The sequence below is a fragment of the Petaurus breviceps genome, unplaced genomic scaffold (assembly GCF_028583685.1).
Source record: "Petaurus breviceps papuanus isolate PSGF00001 unplaced genomic scaffold, PetGlider_PUasm1.0 186, whole genome shotgun sequence".
Classification (NCBI taxonomy): Eukaryota; Metazoa; Chordata; class Mammalia; order Diprotodontia; family Petauridae; genus Petaurus; species Petaurus breviceps.
The window spans coordinates 1,898,943-1,913,668 of record NW_027185798.1 but is presented as its reverse complement, the minus strand read 5'-3'; the positions used below and the strand labels follow the sequence as shown (position 1 = coordinate 1,913,668).

The window sequence follows — 14,726 nt, the reverse complement described above, 5'->3', positions numbered from 1 at the left end:
AGGTTATCCCCATGGGGGCCTTTTGGCACAGGTTTTCCTAGGGGACATATGCTCCTTCCTGCTTACACAGGACCCTCTGCCTGGGACTGGCGCACCCATCCCCCACAACAGAGAGGGGCACAGTTTACAAAAGGAGGGACTGTTAATGCCAGCTCTTCAGGTCATTTTCCGGATAAAGGGCTGCTGGAACAGCCTAGACAGTGAAGCACAGACACTGTCCAATGACACTCTGTGTTGCCTAGTCCCAGAGGCTTCTGGTCCCACGGGGTTCCGCCAGAAGCAGGATGTGGTGACTACCATGCCCTCCTCAGCCATCCATACTCAGCCTTGGGCTAGCCAACCCAGAACAAGCACCACCCACGGCTGGCTGGGCTCAGGGATAGAGTCTGTGCCCCCAGGACCCTCATACAAGGGTCCAGAGGAGGCGCTTGGGCCCAAGAGGCAAATCACCAGGATCTGGGGAAGGGCAGGAGCGTGAAGCTCGAGTAGAAATGTACTGGCCAGGGTGACTAGGAAAGCCAAAAGGTAACAGTATCTGGTGTTTTGTATTTCAGACGTTTAATGTGGTTCAGCTGCCGTGGGAGTGCTGTGGGCCCTGTGTGTGGGACCTCTCTGGTGTGCTGGGCAGAGGGCTGATTGGAAGACTTGGGTTTGAATCTTGCCTCTGATGCTTAAGAGTGGTGGGCCTTGGGTCAGCTACCTGGACTGTCTGGGCCTCTGTCTTCTCCTCTGCGAGAGGAGGAGCTCGGCCTGGGCGACCACTAAGGTGCCTTCTAGCCCTAAGTCTGGGTGGGATCTTAGGATCTCAGCTCCGACCCTGCAATGAGCAAAATGCACAAGCTGACAAAAACACCAACTTTTCACACTTTCTTGAAACACAGAGCTCACTAGTCCCAGAAGTGTTGATGGCTCTGTCCCAATTAAGAAGTGTGACTAAGGAGAAAACCAGGGGCTTGAGGAGGACTGAGCTTGTGAGCAGACGCCCCCCAGGGAGGCAGCAGAATGTGGGCTGGGTGCCGTCAGAGGAGGAGCCGCCCCCTCCTGGGAGCCCTTGTTGGGTTGGCCCTGACTTCCCTGGCATCACTAAGGAAGCCCTGATGGTTGAGGGCTCCCTGGTAGCTTGAGGTCCTCGGTGGTCTGATGCTCCCTCCCGTAACACACATGGTTATCCTCTGTGTGACTCGGCCCTCCCCTCTGACATTGCCTTCCCATTGTTGTGCCACCACGGGCCCCTCCCGTTTCTTTGACAGTGGGCGCGTGGGGCGCCCCTCCATCAGTGAATCACTCACTCCAGTGATAGGCCCATTTTTTTGAGGATATGACCCAAATCACTGTCACAGTGAGTTCCTTCTTGCCTTTCCTCATAGGAACTCTGTATTTCTCTTTCCACACTGATCATTTGGCTGTATTGTCACGACAACTGCCCCAGCAAGAAGGGATCAGGTCCGTTATGATGAAAGGCAGACTCAGGAGGCCTGTGGGGTTAACGCCCTAGGTCCCACAGCAAGCCAGGCCAGTGACAGCATGGGACAAGGGCCTGAATCCTGCCCCATTCTGCGCTCTCTCCATTGGCTCTGACCCCTGCAATGACCACCACACTCAGTGCTCAGGGCGCCTGCTGCCATGGTCCAGGTGCTACTGGGCGGCCCCTGGCTGGCTGGCTGGGTGGGGGGGGGAGGAAGGACTCCCACCCCCAGGAGGGCGGGGGCTTTGACTGCAGCCGAACCCCAGCTCCCTCTGCCTGACGTGGGCCCTAAGCATGCTCTCCTCCTTTACACAGACACAGGGGCTGCCTAGAGTTAAACGGACATTTATTGTAACAGGAGCCAGAGGGGCTGAAACCCAACCTGGAATCAGTTCCATGCCTCCTGACCTCTGCAGGCTGTCCCAGTCCCCTCCTCTTCATGGTTCTCTGGACCCCATTCAGGGTGACGTGGGTGCCCAGGTGATGGGCTGCTCCCTGTGTGCCCACCCACTGAAGGCCTGGGGTCGGGGGCAGTTGTGGGTCTCCTGCACAGGCAGCCCCGAGGATACACAATGCTCCATGCTAGAATCAGGGCAGAAACCTCCCATGGGAGCCTTGGGGCTCCTGGGGGCCCCTCCACCAAGAGAAAGAGAGCACTGTGTGAAGCTGGGGCCTCTGTGCTGACCCACTGATTACCAAGGAATCCAGAGGGAGACGCGTGATGGTGAGTGAACCAGAGACAGACAGAACCAGTGAACCAGGGGCCAGGACTGTGGGGAGGTGGGGGAGGTCTCTGAAGGGCCTGGACCTTGCAGCCACCAGGAGATGAAGGGACTCAGACTCCCGGGTGGGGGGTGAGGGGGTGGGGCTGGGGGCTCCTTTGAGATGCTTTCTCACTGGCCTGGGATGTGGATGTCCTCAGTCCTCGATCAGGGGAGGAGGGGTCAGGTGCAGCTGGAAATTTTCATTCTGGAAGATGCTGTTGAGGGTGGTGCTGCTCTTGGAGACCCCCAGGAACCGGTGACTGTCACTGCTTTGGTTCTGAGAGAGCTCAGTAAGGAGTGCCAGCTGGAAGACAAAAAGGCCCTCGTCAGATGGGCTCTCAAGCCCTGAGAGCTGGGAGTTGGGCTACAGCCAAGGGCAGGCTCACTCAGGATCTCTGGGCCCCAAAAATGGTTCTGAGAAATGGGTCCCCTCACCTCAGCAGATGCCTGACACAGCTGAGCCCCCCCACCCCAGGACCTTGGATATTGGTGACCCCAGCACCAAGCACAGGGTATGGCAGGGGGAGTCATCCCTTAGGGAACGCTTGCTCCCTCCCTCATTCATTCAAAGGGCTTTATAAACATTAGCAATAATTCATCTCCTCGGATCCTTCCTGCTGTGGCCTCACCCTGGGCCTGGGGGGGGGGGGGGTCCTGGTCGGGCCTGCCCTCAGCCAGGTTAGGATCCAGCCCTTATCCCAGGAGATCTGGCTCTGGGGGGAGCACAGAGCAGGGGGGGAGGGGGCCCCCAGGAAGGCTCAGCGGCCTCCTCTCCCTTAGCCCAAAGAGCCTAAACACTGGTCTATGGAACCTTCTATCAAACAACGAATCGCTCCCCCATCCCAGCTATGTGCACACGTGGCTGTGACTCAGCTAAAGGACCAGGCCTTCAAGTGGGTGCCAGTTTGTCACACTTAGACACAGACGTTTATGGGGGGCCCTGTCTCCTTTACCCCACCTTGGGGCTACATTCTCAGTCATGGGATAACTGGCCAGGGCAGGTCACTCTCCTGATACTGTTGACATCCCCTTCCTCCTTGGCAGGGCCTCCCTGCCCACCTGCTCGAGGCTCTGGGTGGCTGACCACAGCTCCCCCACAGGGGTCTCAAGCTCTGAGCCAAGCCTGGTCCTTTAGCTGAGCCACGGCCATGTGTGCAAATGGCCGGGATGGGAGCCCGTGTCTGGAGTGGAGGCAGCAGAGGGTGTAGCTGGAGGCAGGGGAGCCCACTCCTTCATCCCAGGGATGACCACAGAGAGGGGGCAGGATCCAAGGATCTCAAGCTCAAAGCAGAAAGGGCCCTTTGAGGTCACCTAGAGTGACCCCTGTAGTAAGACGGGACTTCTTTAGCCCTCCCTGGAACCTTGATGGTCCTTCCTTTAATGCTGCCCACCAAAGGGAAAGCTGAGTCAGGGCTGCTCATGAGTTGCCCCCTGGTCAGTCATGCCGTGTTCGGGGGTCTAGGAGCCCCTCCACTCCCCTAGCTCACAGTGCTACCCTCTGACTGAGCTATCCTCCACACCCCCTGCCCCCATCAGAGAGCAGGGGGTCATAGCTGGAAGGGACCTTGGGGAAACTGAGTCCCAGAGGAAGAAAAGTGACTTGACTGAGGTCACACAGGTATTAAGTGGCAGTGGCAGAATTTGCACCCACATCTGCTGATTTCATCCCCGTCACTTTACAGACAAGGATGCTGAAGTCCAGGTCATGCAGAGCTGGGACTGGAAGCCAGGGGATGTTTTTGTGGCTGGATTTCCTGTGGCATTCTCTAAGCTGGGAAGGAGGCCAGAGACAGAACTCAAGCTTCCAAAACAATAAATCAGAAGGACAGAAATCAAAGATAAGCAGGAAAAGAATCAGTACATACCCGGGAGGTTCCCCGATAAAGGCGGCAGAGCTGGTCGAAAGCCTGGATCTGCTGGGGATCCAGTCCCGGTTCTGACGGGGTCTGAGAAACCAAAGGGGACAGAAGCGTTAATCAGCTCTTCCCGAAGCCCCATCCCCCTCAGGGGCGCCCTCCCTTCTCTGTGGCCTGTCCTTGCCATGGTGGGGGGGGGCATGGCACTGGATACCCCTGGTACCTCTGCCCATGTCCCAGCCTCCAGTCTACAAACAGACACAGTGCAGGGACATGAGCCACAGCCCTAGGAGGAACCGACAACGGGAAATCAGAATGCAAAGCAGAGCCACACCGCAGCCCCCCAAACCCACAGGCTTTCCCTCAGTGCCCTGTGGGGCCTAAGCACTGTCTCCACAGTGGGGGATGGCCTGGAGGATCATGGGGTGCGGGCCCTGCCTTCAAGGGGCTTACATTCTCCTGCCTGTCCCATATGGCACCAGGCGACTCTCCCAGCGGATGACAGGATGAATTCCGCAAGCAGGATGGGAGTGTGGGGGCTCAGAAGAAGACCCCAGGCAGCCTCAGCCCTGGTCACAGAGTGGGAACCCCACAAACAGCAGGAACCAGGGCAATGACATCATCCCCTCCCCCCATTTCCATAGTGCTCGGTGGCTTCCCGTGACATAGGGTGGACCAAGGGCCGTGAGCCCCATTGTACAGATGCAGAAACTGAGGTTTTATCCAGGTTCTCCATGCTGGGATCCAGTGATGGGAACAAATGTTCCTGACCTCAGGGAGTTTACATTTCACACAGCTCAGTGAATACATAAATGTGTATGTCCCAGGGACTAAGCAGCAACTGGGACCCCCAAGAGACCCGTTCCCAGACTCAGTCTGGCCCTTTTAAACCACGTGTACCCCAAATGGGAGGAAACTCTGACCAGCAGACACAACTGTGGGCCCTTAACCTCTGGGCAGATAAACTGAGGGAGAAAGGGGCCGATGTGATCCTGGAGCCGTTGGGGTCAGAGAGCAGAGAGTGAAAGGGGAACCTTACAAATCCTCTCGTCAAGCCACTTGTTTTAAGATGAAGAAACATGGTGTGACTCACCCACCCAGATACTAAGGGACAAACTAGGGATTCAAAGCCAGGTCCTCCTTCCCATGGCCCCAAGCTTCACCACGACGGTCTTGCCTACACTCTGACTGCATCTCAAGAACCCCAGCTCCTCTAAGGCAGCTCCCTCCTGTTCATGCACAAGGGAGGGCCTAGGAAAGGAGCCAGTCTTCTGTGTTAAGGGCATGACCTGGCTCCTGGCCCAGTGGTGACCCTCTGGGTAGCACCCGGGGGTCTCAGCAGAGGCAGCTTCATGGACCAGCTGGCAGGCGAGTTGCTGCTGAGGGATGGATCTGGGACCGCAGGAGGGTCTGTCCTCCCCAGGAAGGGCCCTCACGCAGGCCCTTGGTGCATCCTACCCAAACCTCTAGGTAACCTCAGTCCACCAGAGGCACCAGTCAGAAGGCTGGACTCTCCAAGGGGAATCCCTGGGAAGACAAAGCTGTGGGATCCCCAGGTACGCTGGAGCTTCATGACTCCTTAGCATACGGCTGACAGACGGGATGGACACAGACCCTCCACACTGCTTCACCTGCAGCTGTGCCTGAAGCCACTTCTGAGAGGAAGTGAGGAGCCTGAGGGACAGAGCCCATGGAGGCCAGATCCCAGGGAGCCAGAGCCCATGGGGGACAGAGCCCAGGGGGAACCAGAGCCCAGGGAGCCAGAGCCCTGGGAGTCAGAGCCCTGGGGGGCCAGAGCCCAGGGAGTAGTCATTTGGGAATTCCCATTCGGGCTTGGAGTAGACCAGGTGCCTCAGAGTCCATTCAGGATTTTGGAAAAAGGGAAAGAGAAGCCTGGGGGGGGGCTTTAGCTCTAGGTGAAGGCAGGAGTGATGGAGCTCAGGGTGTGCATTGGGGGGCAGCTGGTATTTAAAGCAATTATCAGACACTTTTCTGCTGTTTTAACACCTGAAGTCTAAATAATGGCTGAGGAAAAGATGGGGCCAAGAGCCCCCAAAAGCTCCAGGATAGCTTGGGGGGAGGGGAGAAAGCCTAAGGAGTCAGGGTTTAGAACAGTTGGGATCCAATTAAGCTCATGATAAGTTACTAAACTGGGAGCTGGGAGCTTTTGGGTTTCTGAAAAACAAAGACACACAAGGGTGAGCACATCCAGCAGCCAACGCCCTTGCTATGTTTAGGAAGCCCAGCCTAATAGCTGTACGGTGTGGGCAGAATGGGGCTGGCAGGGGTGGTGGTCACCTGGGCAGGGGGAGGTGGGAAAGAGGGTCTCATCCTCAGCCAGGAACAGAAACATCCCACCGACAGCCCCTCAGGAACAGCAGCGTTTGCTTCTGTTCCTTTTGTTGGAGATCTTGACACACAGGCCCAAAGGCTGGCCACCGGCCCCTCCAGACAAACAGGCTGAGTCAGGGGACAGTGTGGACGAGGAAGGTGGGTTTTCTTCCCTTCACTCAGAGACCACAGATTTGGAGAAGCCACTGCTCGTCCCTCACGGTACCCGGTAGTAGGGGACAGCAGCAACATCAGCAGTATACGGGACTCTAAGGAGAAAAGCGGGTTCTTGGCGGGCGAGGAAAAAGCTTAGCAAATCACAGCCTATGGATGGAATGGAGTTTCATTTCAGCATTCGATGTATGGAAGGCTGGCATGCACCGGCACAGAGAAAAATGAGCAAGAACCGGGAGACCAAGAGCCATGATGACCCGACAACCAGCGACAGCAGGCACCTCTGAGCGCCACGGGGCACGCGGGGACGGGCGTCCTTAGCTTTGGCTCAAGAAGGCTGTTTTACTGTAACCCTCTGTCCCAAGGGAGGGGAGCGGGGGCTGAGTTAGGGACAGGCATGGGGGAAAAAAAGGGCATTAATGGAATCTTTTTCAAAAAATTCACAGAAGAAAAAAAATGCAGGACGGTATAAACAGGCAATTTTACTACTATTCTAACGTGTAGATATATTTGTTTTTGTTTTTTAGACATATTTTGTAAAAATATGAAAACTGTATACGAGTGCACATTTTCTGACACAACCCTCTTCCCTGCTCTTTGGATCTTAAAACATGCTGATGACCGCTCGTTAACAATAAGGATGATGATGATGATGAAAGAGAGGGGGCCACGGCTGCAGAGCTCTGGTCTGCAGCCCTCCTGTACCAAGCCCTGGGTTTCGTTAGGTTCCTCACTTGATTTCAGGGGCTGGCTTTCCCATTTTAGCACAGGAATATCACCTATTTTGTCTTTTTTCCAAGGGATGCTGGAAGGAAACTATGAGAAAATTGGTGGGAAAGGATCCTGGAAATTAAAATTCTGAACAAGGTATTACTGTAATTAAAAGCTAATCATGGATTACACTGCAAAATCAGGGGCAAATGAGGGCAACACCCTTGCACCCTGGCCATGGTGACTCAGGAGGATACAGAAAGGGAAATCAGGGATTCTGTCCACGAACGCTGCCCAGAATAATTGACTGGCCAAATCAGAATCATGCCTAGACAACGATGCAGGAAGCAGCATGATTTGAGCTAAATCTCCATTTGGCAAATCAATATATAGAATATATTTCTCCCAGTACTTTGAGATCATCCCAAACCCCAAGCCCAGGGTGGGATTAGAGGCAATTTCGCAATTGGAAGGGAAGGAAAAGACATCTGACACTATCTTCTCTAGCAAATCTCTCTTTCTTTCTTCCCATGTAATTAAGCCCAGTGATAGGAGTTTAAAATTGAACGGAAGCCATGCATCATGGGCAGAAGCGGTGACAGCCCGCCAGTGACCTTGCCACACACTGCATTAGAGCAAATCCGGTGGAAAATGAGGTCTCAATGATGTCCAAGGCCCCGAGGGAGAGGAGCTGTTGGGCTAACACAGAGCCCTGAGCACATTTCAGAGCTCAGTGACTCTGGGATGTGGTGGAAGGGAAAGCTGGAATGACATCAGCCAGGAGGAAAAGAAATCCAATCCTGTCCCTCTGGATCCGCCGGCCCTTTTGTGCAGCTCGTCCAGCTTTGGCACCAGCTTGAAGGCCAAGTTCTGATGACCTATTTCCTGAGCTGGCCTCTGGAGGCCATCTCTTCTTGGGCATTCACTCACCAAGTGGGTCAAACCAAGTCAGAGTATAGGTTTTAACGTCTTGGGAGGATCAGCCTCCCCTGTTAGAATAGTCATTCAAGTCATGAAACAACAGCTGTGGGGTCAGAAGGGTGAGAATCCCTTCAAGGCGCTTTGTCATTGTGAACATGGACTCTATCCTGCCTTGGGGGCTCTGGGCTCCCAGGTTTCTAATCCCAGAGCCAGGAGGGCCCTCGGAGGCCATCAACACCCACCTCCTCAGGCTTAGCCCAGCACTTGATAACACCTGCTTGTCGACTTGACTTGTTAAACCAACTGCTCAAGGCCACAAGGGGATGAAGAGCAGAGGGCTGGGATTTTAACTCCAATCCTGCTTCCCAGCCCTCACCTCCTTCTGCTGCACTCCATGGCTCTGGCTCCCTGGGCCTCAGCCTGGTGTACTTGTGTACTTGGGAATCTCTCGGTATGACAAAGAATGGGGGGGGGTGAGAAAATGGGGACCTAGGCCCTTTAAAAACCAGCAACATGCCAAGAACCTTTCCTGGAGCAAATGCGGCCACACAGGGTGAAAGTGGAATTCAGTGAGTCCCTGATCACTTATTAAACTCCTACTAAGTGCCAAGCACTGTCCTGGGGACATGAATACAGAAGGCAGAAAGTCCCTGGTTGCCAGGAGAATATGGTATAGTTGGATGGGTCAGTGAACACTAAACACATACAAAGGCAACCTAAAGTAATTGTGGGGGGGGAGCCGCACGGCTGCCCCCCCCCCCCTTCCACGGTCCTTAGCCCTGCTGCTAAGGGTCCCCACTCATTTAGCAGAGGAATGATAACAATAAAAGTCGCCATCTCGAGGTGCTGACCATGCGGCCTGTTCTTTGACCACGACATCCAAGCGCAGGCTGGCGTTCTACTGACTCAGCGCTCCATGTGCAATCTGCAAGTAAAATCCTGCCTCCAAATGGTTCTGCCAACCTTCCGGGCCCGCGGCACGGTCTGACCTGGTGCATGGGAGGGCGTATTGGCTGGGACAGCTTTCCCAGCTCGGATGTGAAAAGCTGATTTTTATTGTGCTTAAAGACAGACGTTTGTTTTTTTAACTGATTAGGCAACTGCAGGCTGCAGCCTACATTTCAGACGGATACTATTCTATGGTCAAACTCATTACATCTTGTCTGTTGTTTCAAAAAACATCAGATTTGTAACGGAGAAGATGCCAGCCATCTCAACAGCCCTCTTCGCGGGCAGAGAAACCTCAACCTGGCAAAAAGACTAAGAAATAATTGGTGGCTGCAGCCTCCCTGCCCCCACTCCAAGCTGGAGGCATTTCTGTTAGTCAGCATCAGCTGTAGAAGCAAGGACAGTGCAGGAAATCATTAACAATAACAATAAAGGTGACTGCATCAGGCGCTGAGATGGGACTCCAGCCTCCACTTCTGAGGACCCCCCATGGCCTCCAGGCACCTTCACAGATGATGATAGCACAGCATGGAAGGCCAGAGAAGTGGCCAGGAGCGGTGGGATGGGGGCAGGCCTTGGAGTCCGGAGTCCGTGGGTGCAGGTCCCGGCTGTGTGACTCTGGGCAGGCCGGCACCTGAACGCTGAGTGCCCCAGAAGATGCTCTCGGGTTCGAAGTGAGGGAGGAGGTGCCCGTCTGGATCACAGGAGCCAAGAGGCCTGGTCCAAGAGGAGCTGACCAGCTGCGGCACACAGGAGCCTTCTTCTTGGCAGGGTGGGCTGGTTCAGGACCACACAGATTTTACACAACCACAGGGCAGGGAGAGGCAGCTCGAAGGCTGGAAGGCAAACCTGGAAAGCATCCACTTGGTAGGTGTGATTAAGGCTGCCTTTCTTTGATTATCCAGCTGTTGCCTACTTACAAAGAAAACTCAAACAATTACCCTGACAGAAGCCGCTTCCTCCGAGCAGTCATGACAAAAAAAGTCATGACAAAAAGCCCTGCAGAGAGTCTAGCTCTTTAATGATTTTTCCATCACAGGCATAATCAGTGACATGCACCCGATAATAGCACAGCCCCAGAAGGAAGGAACCAGTCTGCTGCCAGGCCAGGCTCAGCCACGAGAGCCCGTCCTTGTGTTGTGAGCCACAGGAGACACAGCACCCGCCAAGGAGCTGGAAGGTCTGGGCCCACTTCAGAGGACGATCTGGACACGCAAGGCCTTTTTAGCTTAAACTTTTCCTAAGAGTATGACAAGAGAGCAACAGAATACAGAACAAATCGAGGAAAACTGCATATTATAATAAAAGCAAACCCCAGCTGTCTAACGTGCTTCAGCAATAAGCTCCATCCCAGACACTGTGCAGCTACTCTGATGACTGGATAGGGGCATCTGGGCTCTCCCTTCATCCAAGTGCATGGACACCCGAGGAATCACCGAATCGGCCAGCCCAGCTGTCACCTGCACGGCAGTCACAGCCTCAGCTTCCCGGGCCAGGGGAGAGGCATCCCTCTGGAGGGAGGCCCTTCTGCTTTCACAAAGCCTGCCTTTGCTTTTTTTGGTAACACCTCCTCACAGCTGCTGCTTCTGCCTTCCAGGGCCAGACAGAACAAGTTATTATTGCCCGGAAGTCTTCTGAGTACTTGAGGACAGCTGTCCTGTCTACCCCTGCTGAGTCTTCCGAAGTCTAAGAGAGATTTCCTTGGAGAACTGAGGACATGGACTCAAAACCTGCCTCTGATGGCTCTTAACTGCTGTGCCCTTAGGTTAGATGGTATTTCCTCTCAGATCTCAGTTTCCTCATCTGTAAAACGAGGGGGTTGGACTCAGTGGCTTCTGAGCCCCTTTGAGCTCTTGATCTGGACTTGGGACAGTTCTAGTCAATGGCTGGGGAAACAGAGGCACGGAGGCACACAGCCAGAGCTTGATAATTGCTCACTGAATGAACAGGAAAAAATGCCTTGATTGGCTTCCCTAGGGGCAGGTGAGAAAGCAGGCATTGGACAACAGTTCAGTACTCTTCACGAGCCATTCTAAGGGACTACTGATGAGCCAGACTAACAGAGACCCTGAGCCAGCAGTGCGCTCCCGTCGGGAGCTGGAATGGGTTTTTAGGAATAGACGCATGAATCAGAGGCCTCAGCAGCCAGCAAGATTCACATCTGGGACACACAATCAAGTCTGAAGAGGGTCACGGCATCGGACAGAAAAGCCCCAGTGATGGGACCTGAAAGAAGGGGCTGGAGGAGGGCACCCAGCAGGCCTCCCCTTCAATGTTTACAGGGGAAGGCCCCTGTACTTGTCCGATGCATGAAAGAGGGACTACAGAGGCCTTAATGAAGGATAATGGGCTGTCAGTGGTTCTCTCTACCCACTCTGCTGGAAGGAAAAATCCATTGTCTGCTTGCTGAAAGCTCCATCAGTGAGAGCTCTGCCAGGGGCAGCAGCCTGGCGTAACCTGATCTCAGAGGCTGGGGCAGAGCAGACCCAGAGGACAGCACTGACACAGGTTGTCTCTCCAAGGTCAGGCTGACGAATGAAGTGGGTCCCAGGGTGTCCAAAGGCTGCCTGGGAGAATGGAGCTGCAGGCAAACAAAGACCCAGGAGAAAATAAACACAGGTGACCTCACTCAACTCCTCAGTGAAAGTCACAGAGCCCGGCAATCCAGCCTAAGCAGCCTCTTCCCTAAGTGGGAGAAAACAGCCCATTTCCACCCTCCACTGCCACAAGTCTTCATCTACCAACAGCTAAATCTGCTAGGGGCCGTAGGCGTCCAACACATCAAGCCAGGAGCTAAGAGTCCAATTACAGATGAAAAGAACCGTTATCACCATTAAGGAAAAAGAAGAGGTTCCGCACATTTGACCTTTTCCCATCTGCTGTTACAATTCAGAGAACCAACTTTTCCATCAGGGGGACCCTGAGCAAGTTTCCAGTGAGCCTGGTGTCCCTCATGGAAGGTGGTGACATAAGGCATCACCATGTGCCGAGGGCAGAGATGATAGTGCTGGCAGCGCCATCTTCAATGCAGGATGGACAGTGACCTCAAGGCACTGAACATGGCCAACAAAGCAGCCACTGGGTACCAGCCATGCTCCTCGCCAACAGCCTTTATCTGAGGTGTTTTCAGAGAATCCCAAGCTAGGAAAGTGACCTGGTCCACACGCTCACTCAAGTCTCAAATGGGATTATATGTAAAGCGCTTAGTACGGTGCTTGGCATGCAGCAGGTGCCATATAAATGCTCCTTCCCTTCTCCTCCCTTCATCTCCTGATCTCCAGCATTCCTGATAAGCCCTCATCTAGCTTCTGTGTGAACATTTGCAAGGACGGAGGCTTGCCATCCCAGAGGGCAGCCCACTCCACTTTGGGCCACTGGATTTAAAGCCCAGCTCTTTTGAACTCCAGTTCCTTGGTCCTGCTTTTGTACTCTGTAGCCTCAAAGAAAGTGTGGCAGCAGCCACCCCTGGGCCTGACCTGCCTGGCCCTCCATTCCATTTACCCTCTGGTCCTGGGGAGACATCTGAACACTGTTTGGAAAGAACATCCTAAGGAGAGAGAGTCCAAGGACAGACACTATGCCTCCCATACAGAAGGGAGTTCTGCCTTCTCCTGCTGGGAAATGGGTGGTTCCAGACACCTGCAGGGAAGAAACAAAGGAGGTATCAAGGCTAGCCTCTGCCTTCTACCACCAGAATATGCTTCTGCACAGTCTTAGGGCAGGAAGGGGCCTCCACAGCTGCCACTGCTGGCCAGCTCTCACTGGTACACCCTCAGAAGTCTGAAGCTTCCTGGCCTTTTTTCCTCTCTGTACTGACTAGCAGCCAGCAGGTCTCACATCTGGCTAGCTGACACCACAAGCAGTTTCTTTCTATTGTTATGGAAACACAAGTGCTGTGAGACCTTTTCCTTTCTTTTTCAAGCCCCAACAAAATCAGCAGCAGGGCCCACCTGTGACAGAACTGAAGGCACCTGGGGCACCATGACCACGTGATGTCTGGACAAGCCACCTCCCACCTCTGTGCCTTTGCCCTGGCGTCCAGTGACTACGCTCCTTCCTCACCTCTACTTCTGAGAATTGGTCTCATTTATTTGGGATGCAAGTAGATGAAGCTTCTCCTGTTTCCCACAACTGGAAGCACCCTTCCTCAGCCTTTCACCCTAACTCCTTGTATTCATTCTGTGCCAACTTATATATGCACCTGCTGTTTTCCTTTAGAGGGTTGGAACTGCCCCCTTTTTGGTCTCTGTAAGCTTAGTGCTGGCAGAGACACACCTGGCACACAGTGGTGTTTAATAAATGCTTGCTGACTGACACTCATCTGAATCCTGGTGTTGCTGATGATGTTGGTGGCGTCACCTCACCATTACTCAGAAGACAGAAATCAGCTCCCTAAGGTTGGGATCCATGGGAGTCATGAGTGGCATCTGAGAGGGGAAGTAATGACAGTTAGCAGGCTCACCTCTATCATGTTTAGAAAGGATTTCCTCCCCTTCTCAACAAAAGCAAAGTCGCTGCTGCCAGAGCCTTTGCCCCTTCCTGAGGGCAGGTCCAAACCCGTGGGAGGAGAACACTTTCAGGCAGTAAGAGGTGACTTCCAGGCTTTGTGCCTGCCAGGGGGCTCCTTCAAGAGCTGCTACAGGACAAAGAAGGGCTGGGGCCAAGTCTGGCCACACTGATGAAAAGGCAGTGCTCCTCCCAAGTGCCTACACTGAGTGTTGGCATCTCCTAAGCACCTAGCCCCCAGGGAACGATGGAAGTAGGGTCTAAGAGAACCCTTTGTCTGACATGGCTCCTTAAGAAAGTGGTGGAGTCTGGCTGGTTTCAGAGAAGACTCAGGAGAAAACCACTGCCGGCCATCCATCCCCTGTGGCTGACTGCTAAAGGTCACTTCATCTCAACAGAAGTACCACTTTCTGTGTTTGTTTTCTGCAAGCAGCCAGCTTGTCCAGCATGGGGCGGGGGAGTGGGGGTCTGCTTAGTATCTGCTGATGAAGGATTTTCAAAGAAGAAGAGAAAATAAAGTGTGCTCATGGTGAACACTCTGTGCAGTCCACTGAAATCCTCTGATGATTCTGAAGGCAATTCAAGGCTCAGCTCACAGACTTTGAGCCGAAAGGGTCCTCCATGGCCAAGGGGGTGAACCCACGGCTAAGTGAGAAGCACCAGAAAGTAGCCTCAAATCTCTGCTTTAGGACCCCCTGGGATACCAGAGGCTGGCTTGGATTTTGATTATGAACAGAAAAATGAGTGTGATGCTGCCTCTAGAGCCAGAGGATTGTGTGTGAATCCTGCCTCTGTCACTTAGAACCTGAGTGACTGGACAAGTCAGTTTTATTCTTTGGGCCTCAGTTTCCTCATCTGTAAAATGAGAGTTTAAGCTAATGACCCCAGGGTCCCTTCTGGTTCTAAATGGATGATCCTAATGGTGATAAGAGAAGGGGCAGGCAATGGAGACTGGAGTAAAGGGGATCCTGAGTTCTGCCAGCATAGACCCTCCAGGTTCACCGGGCTGGAAAAGCTCTGAGTACTGTCCCTGCAGCCTCCCAAGTCTGC

The 14,726-nt window shown here is 53.8% G+C and overlaps 1 protein-coding gene across 3 annotated transcripts in view; it reads right to left on the bottom strand.

Annotated features, from left to right (window-relative positions):
* Positions 1 to 1,794: 1,794 nt before the first annotated feature.
* Positions 1,795 to 14,726, bottom strand: part of VPS8 (VPS8 subunit of CORVET complex) — a 173,246-nt gene continuing 160,314 nt past the window's right edge. For all 3 annotated transcript variants that reach the window (XM_069089353.1, XM_069089352.1, XM_069089354.1), the window contains exons 46-47: positions 4,095 to 4,175; positions 1,795 to 2,533 (exon numbers count right to left, since the gene is read on the bottom strand). In XM_069089353.1, the coding sequence (XP_068945454.1) occupies positions 2,384 to 2,533; positions 4,095 to 4,175 (231 nt within the window). In that variant the 3' untranslated portion in view covers positions 1,795 to 2,383. The remainder of the gene's footprint in view (positions 2,534 to 4,094; positions 4,176 to 14,726) is intronic.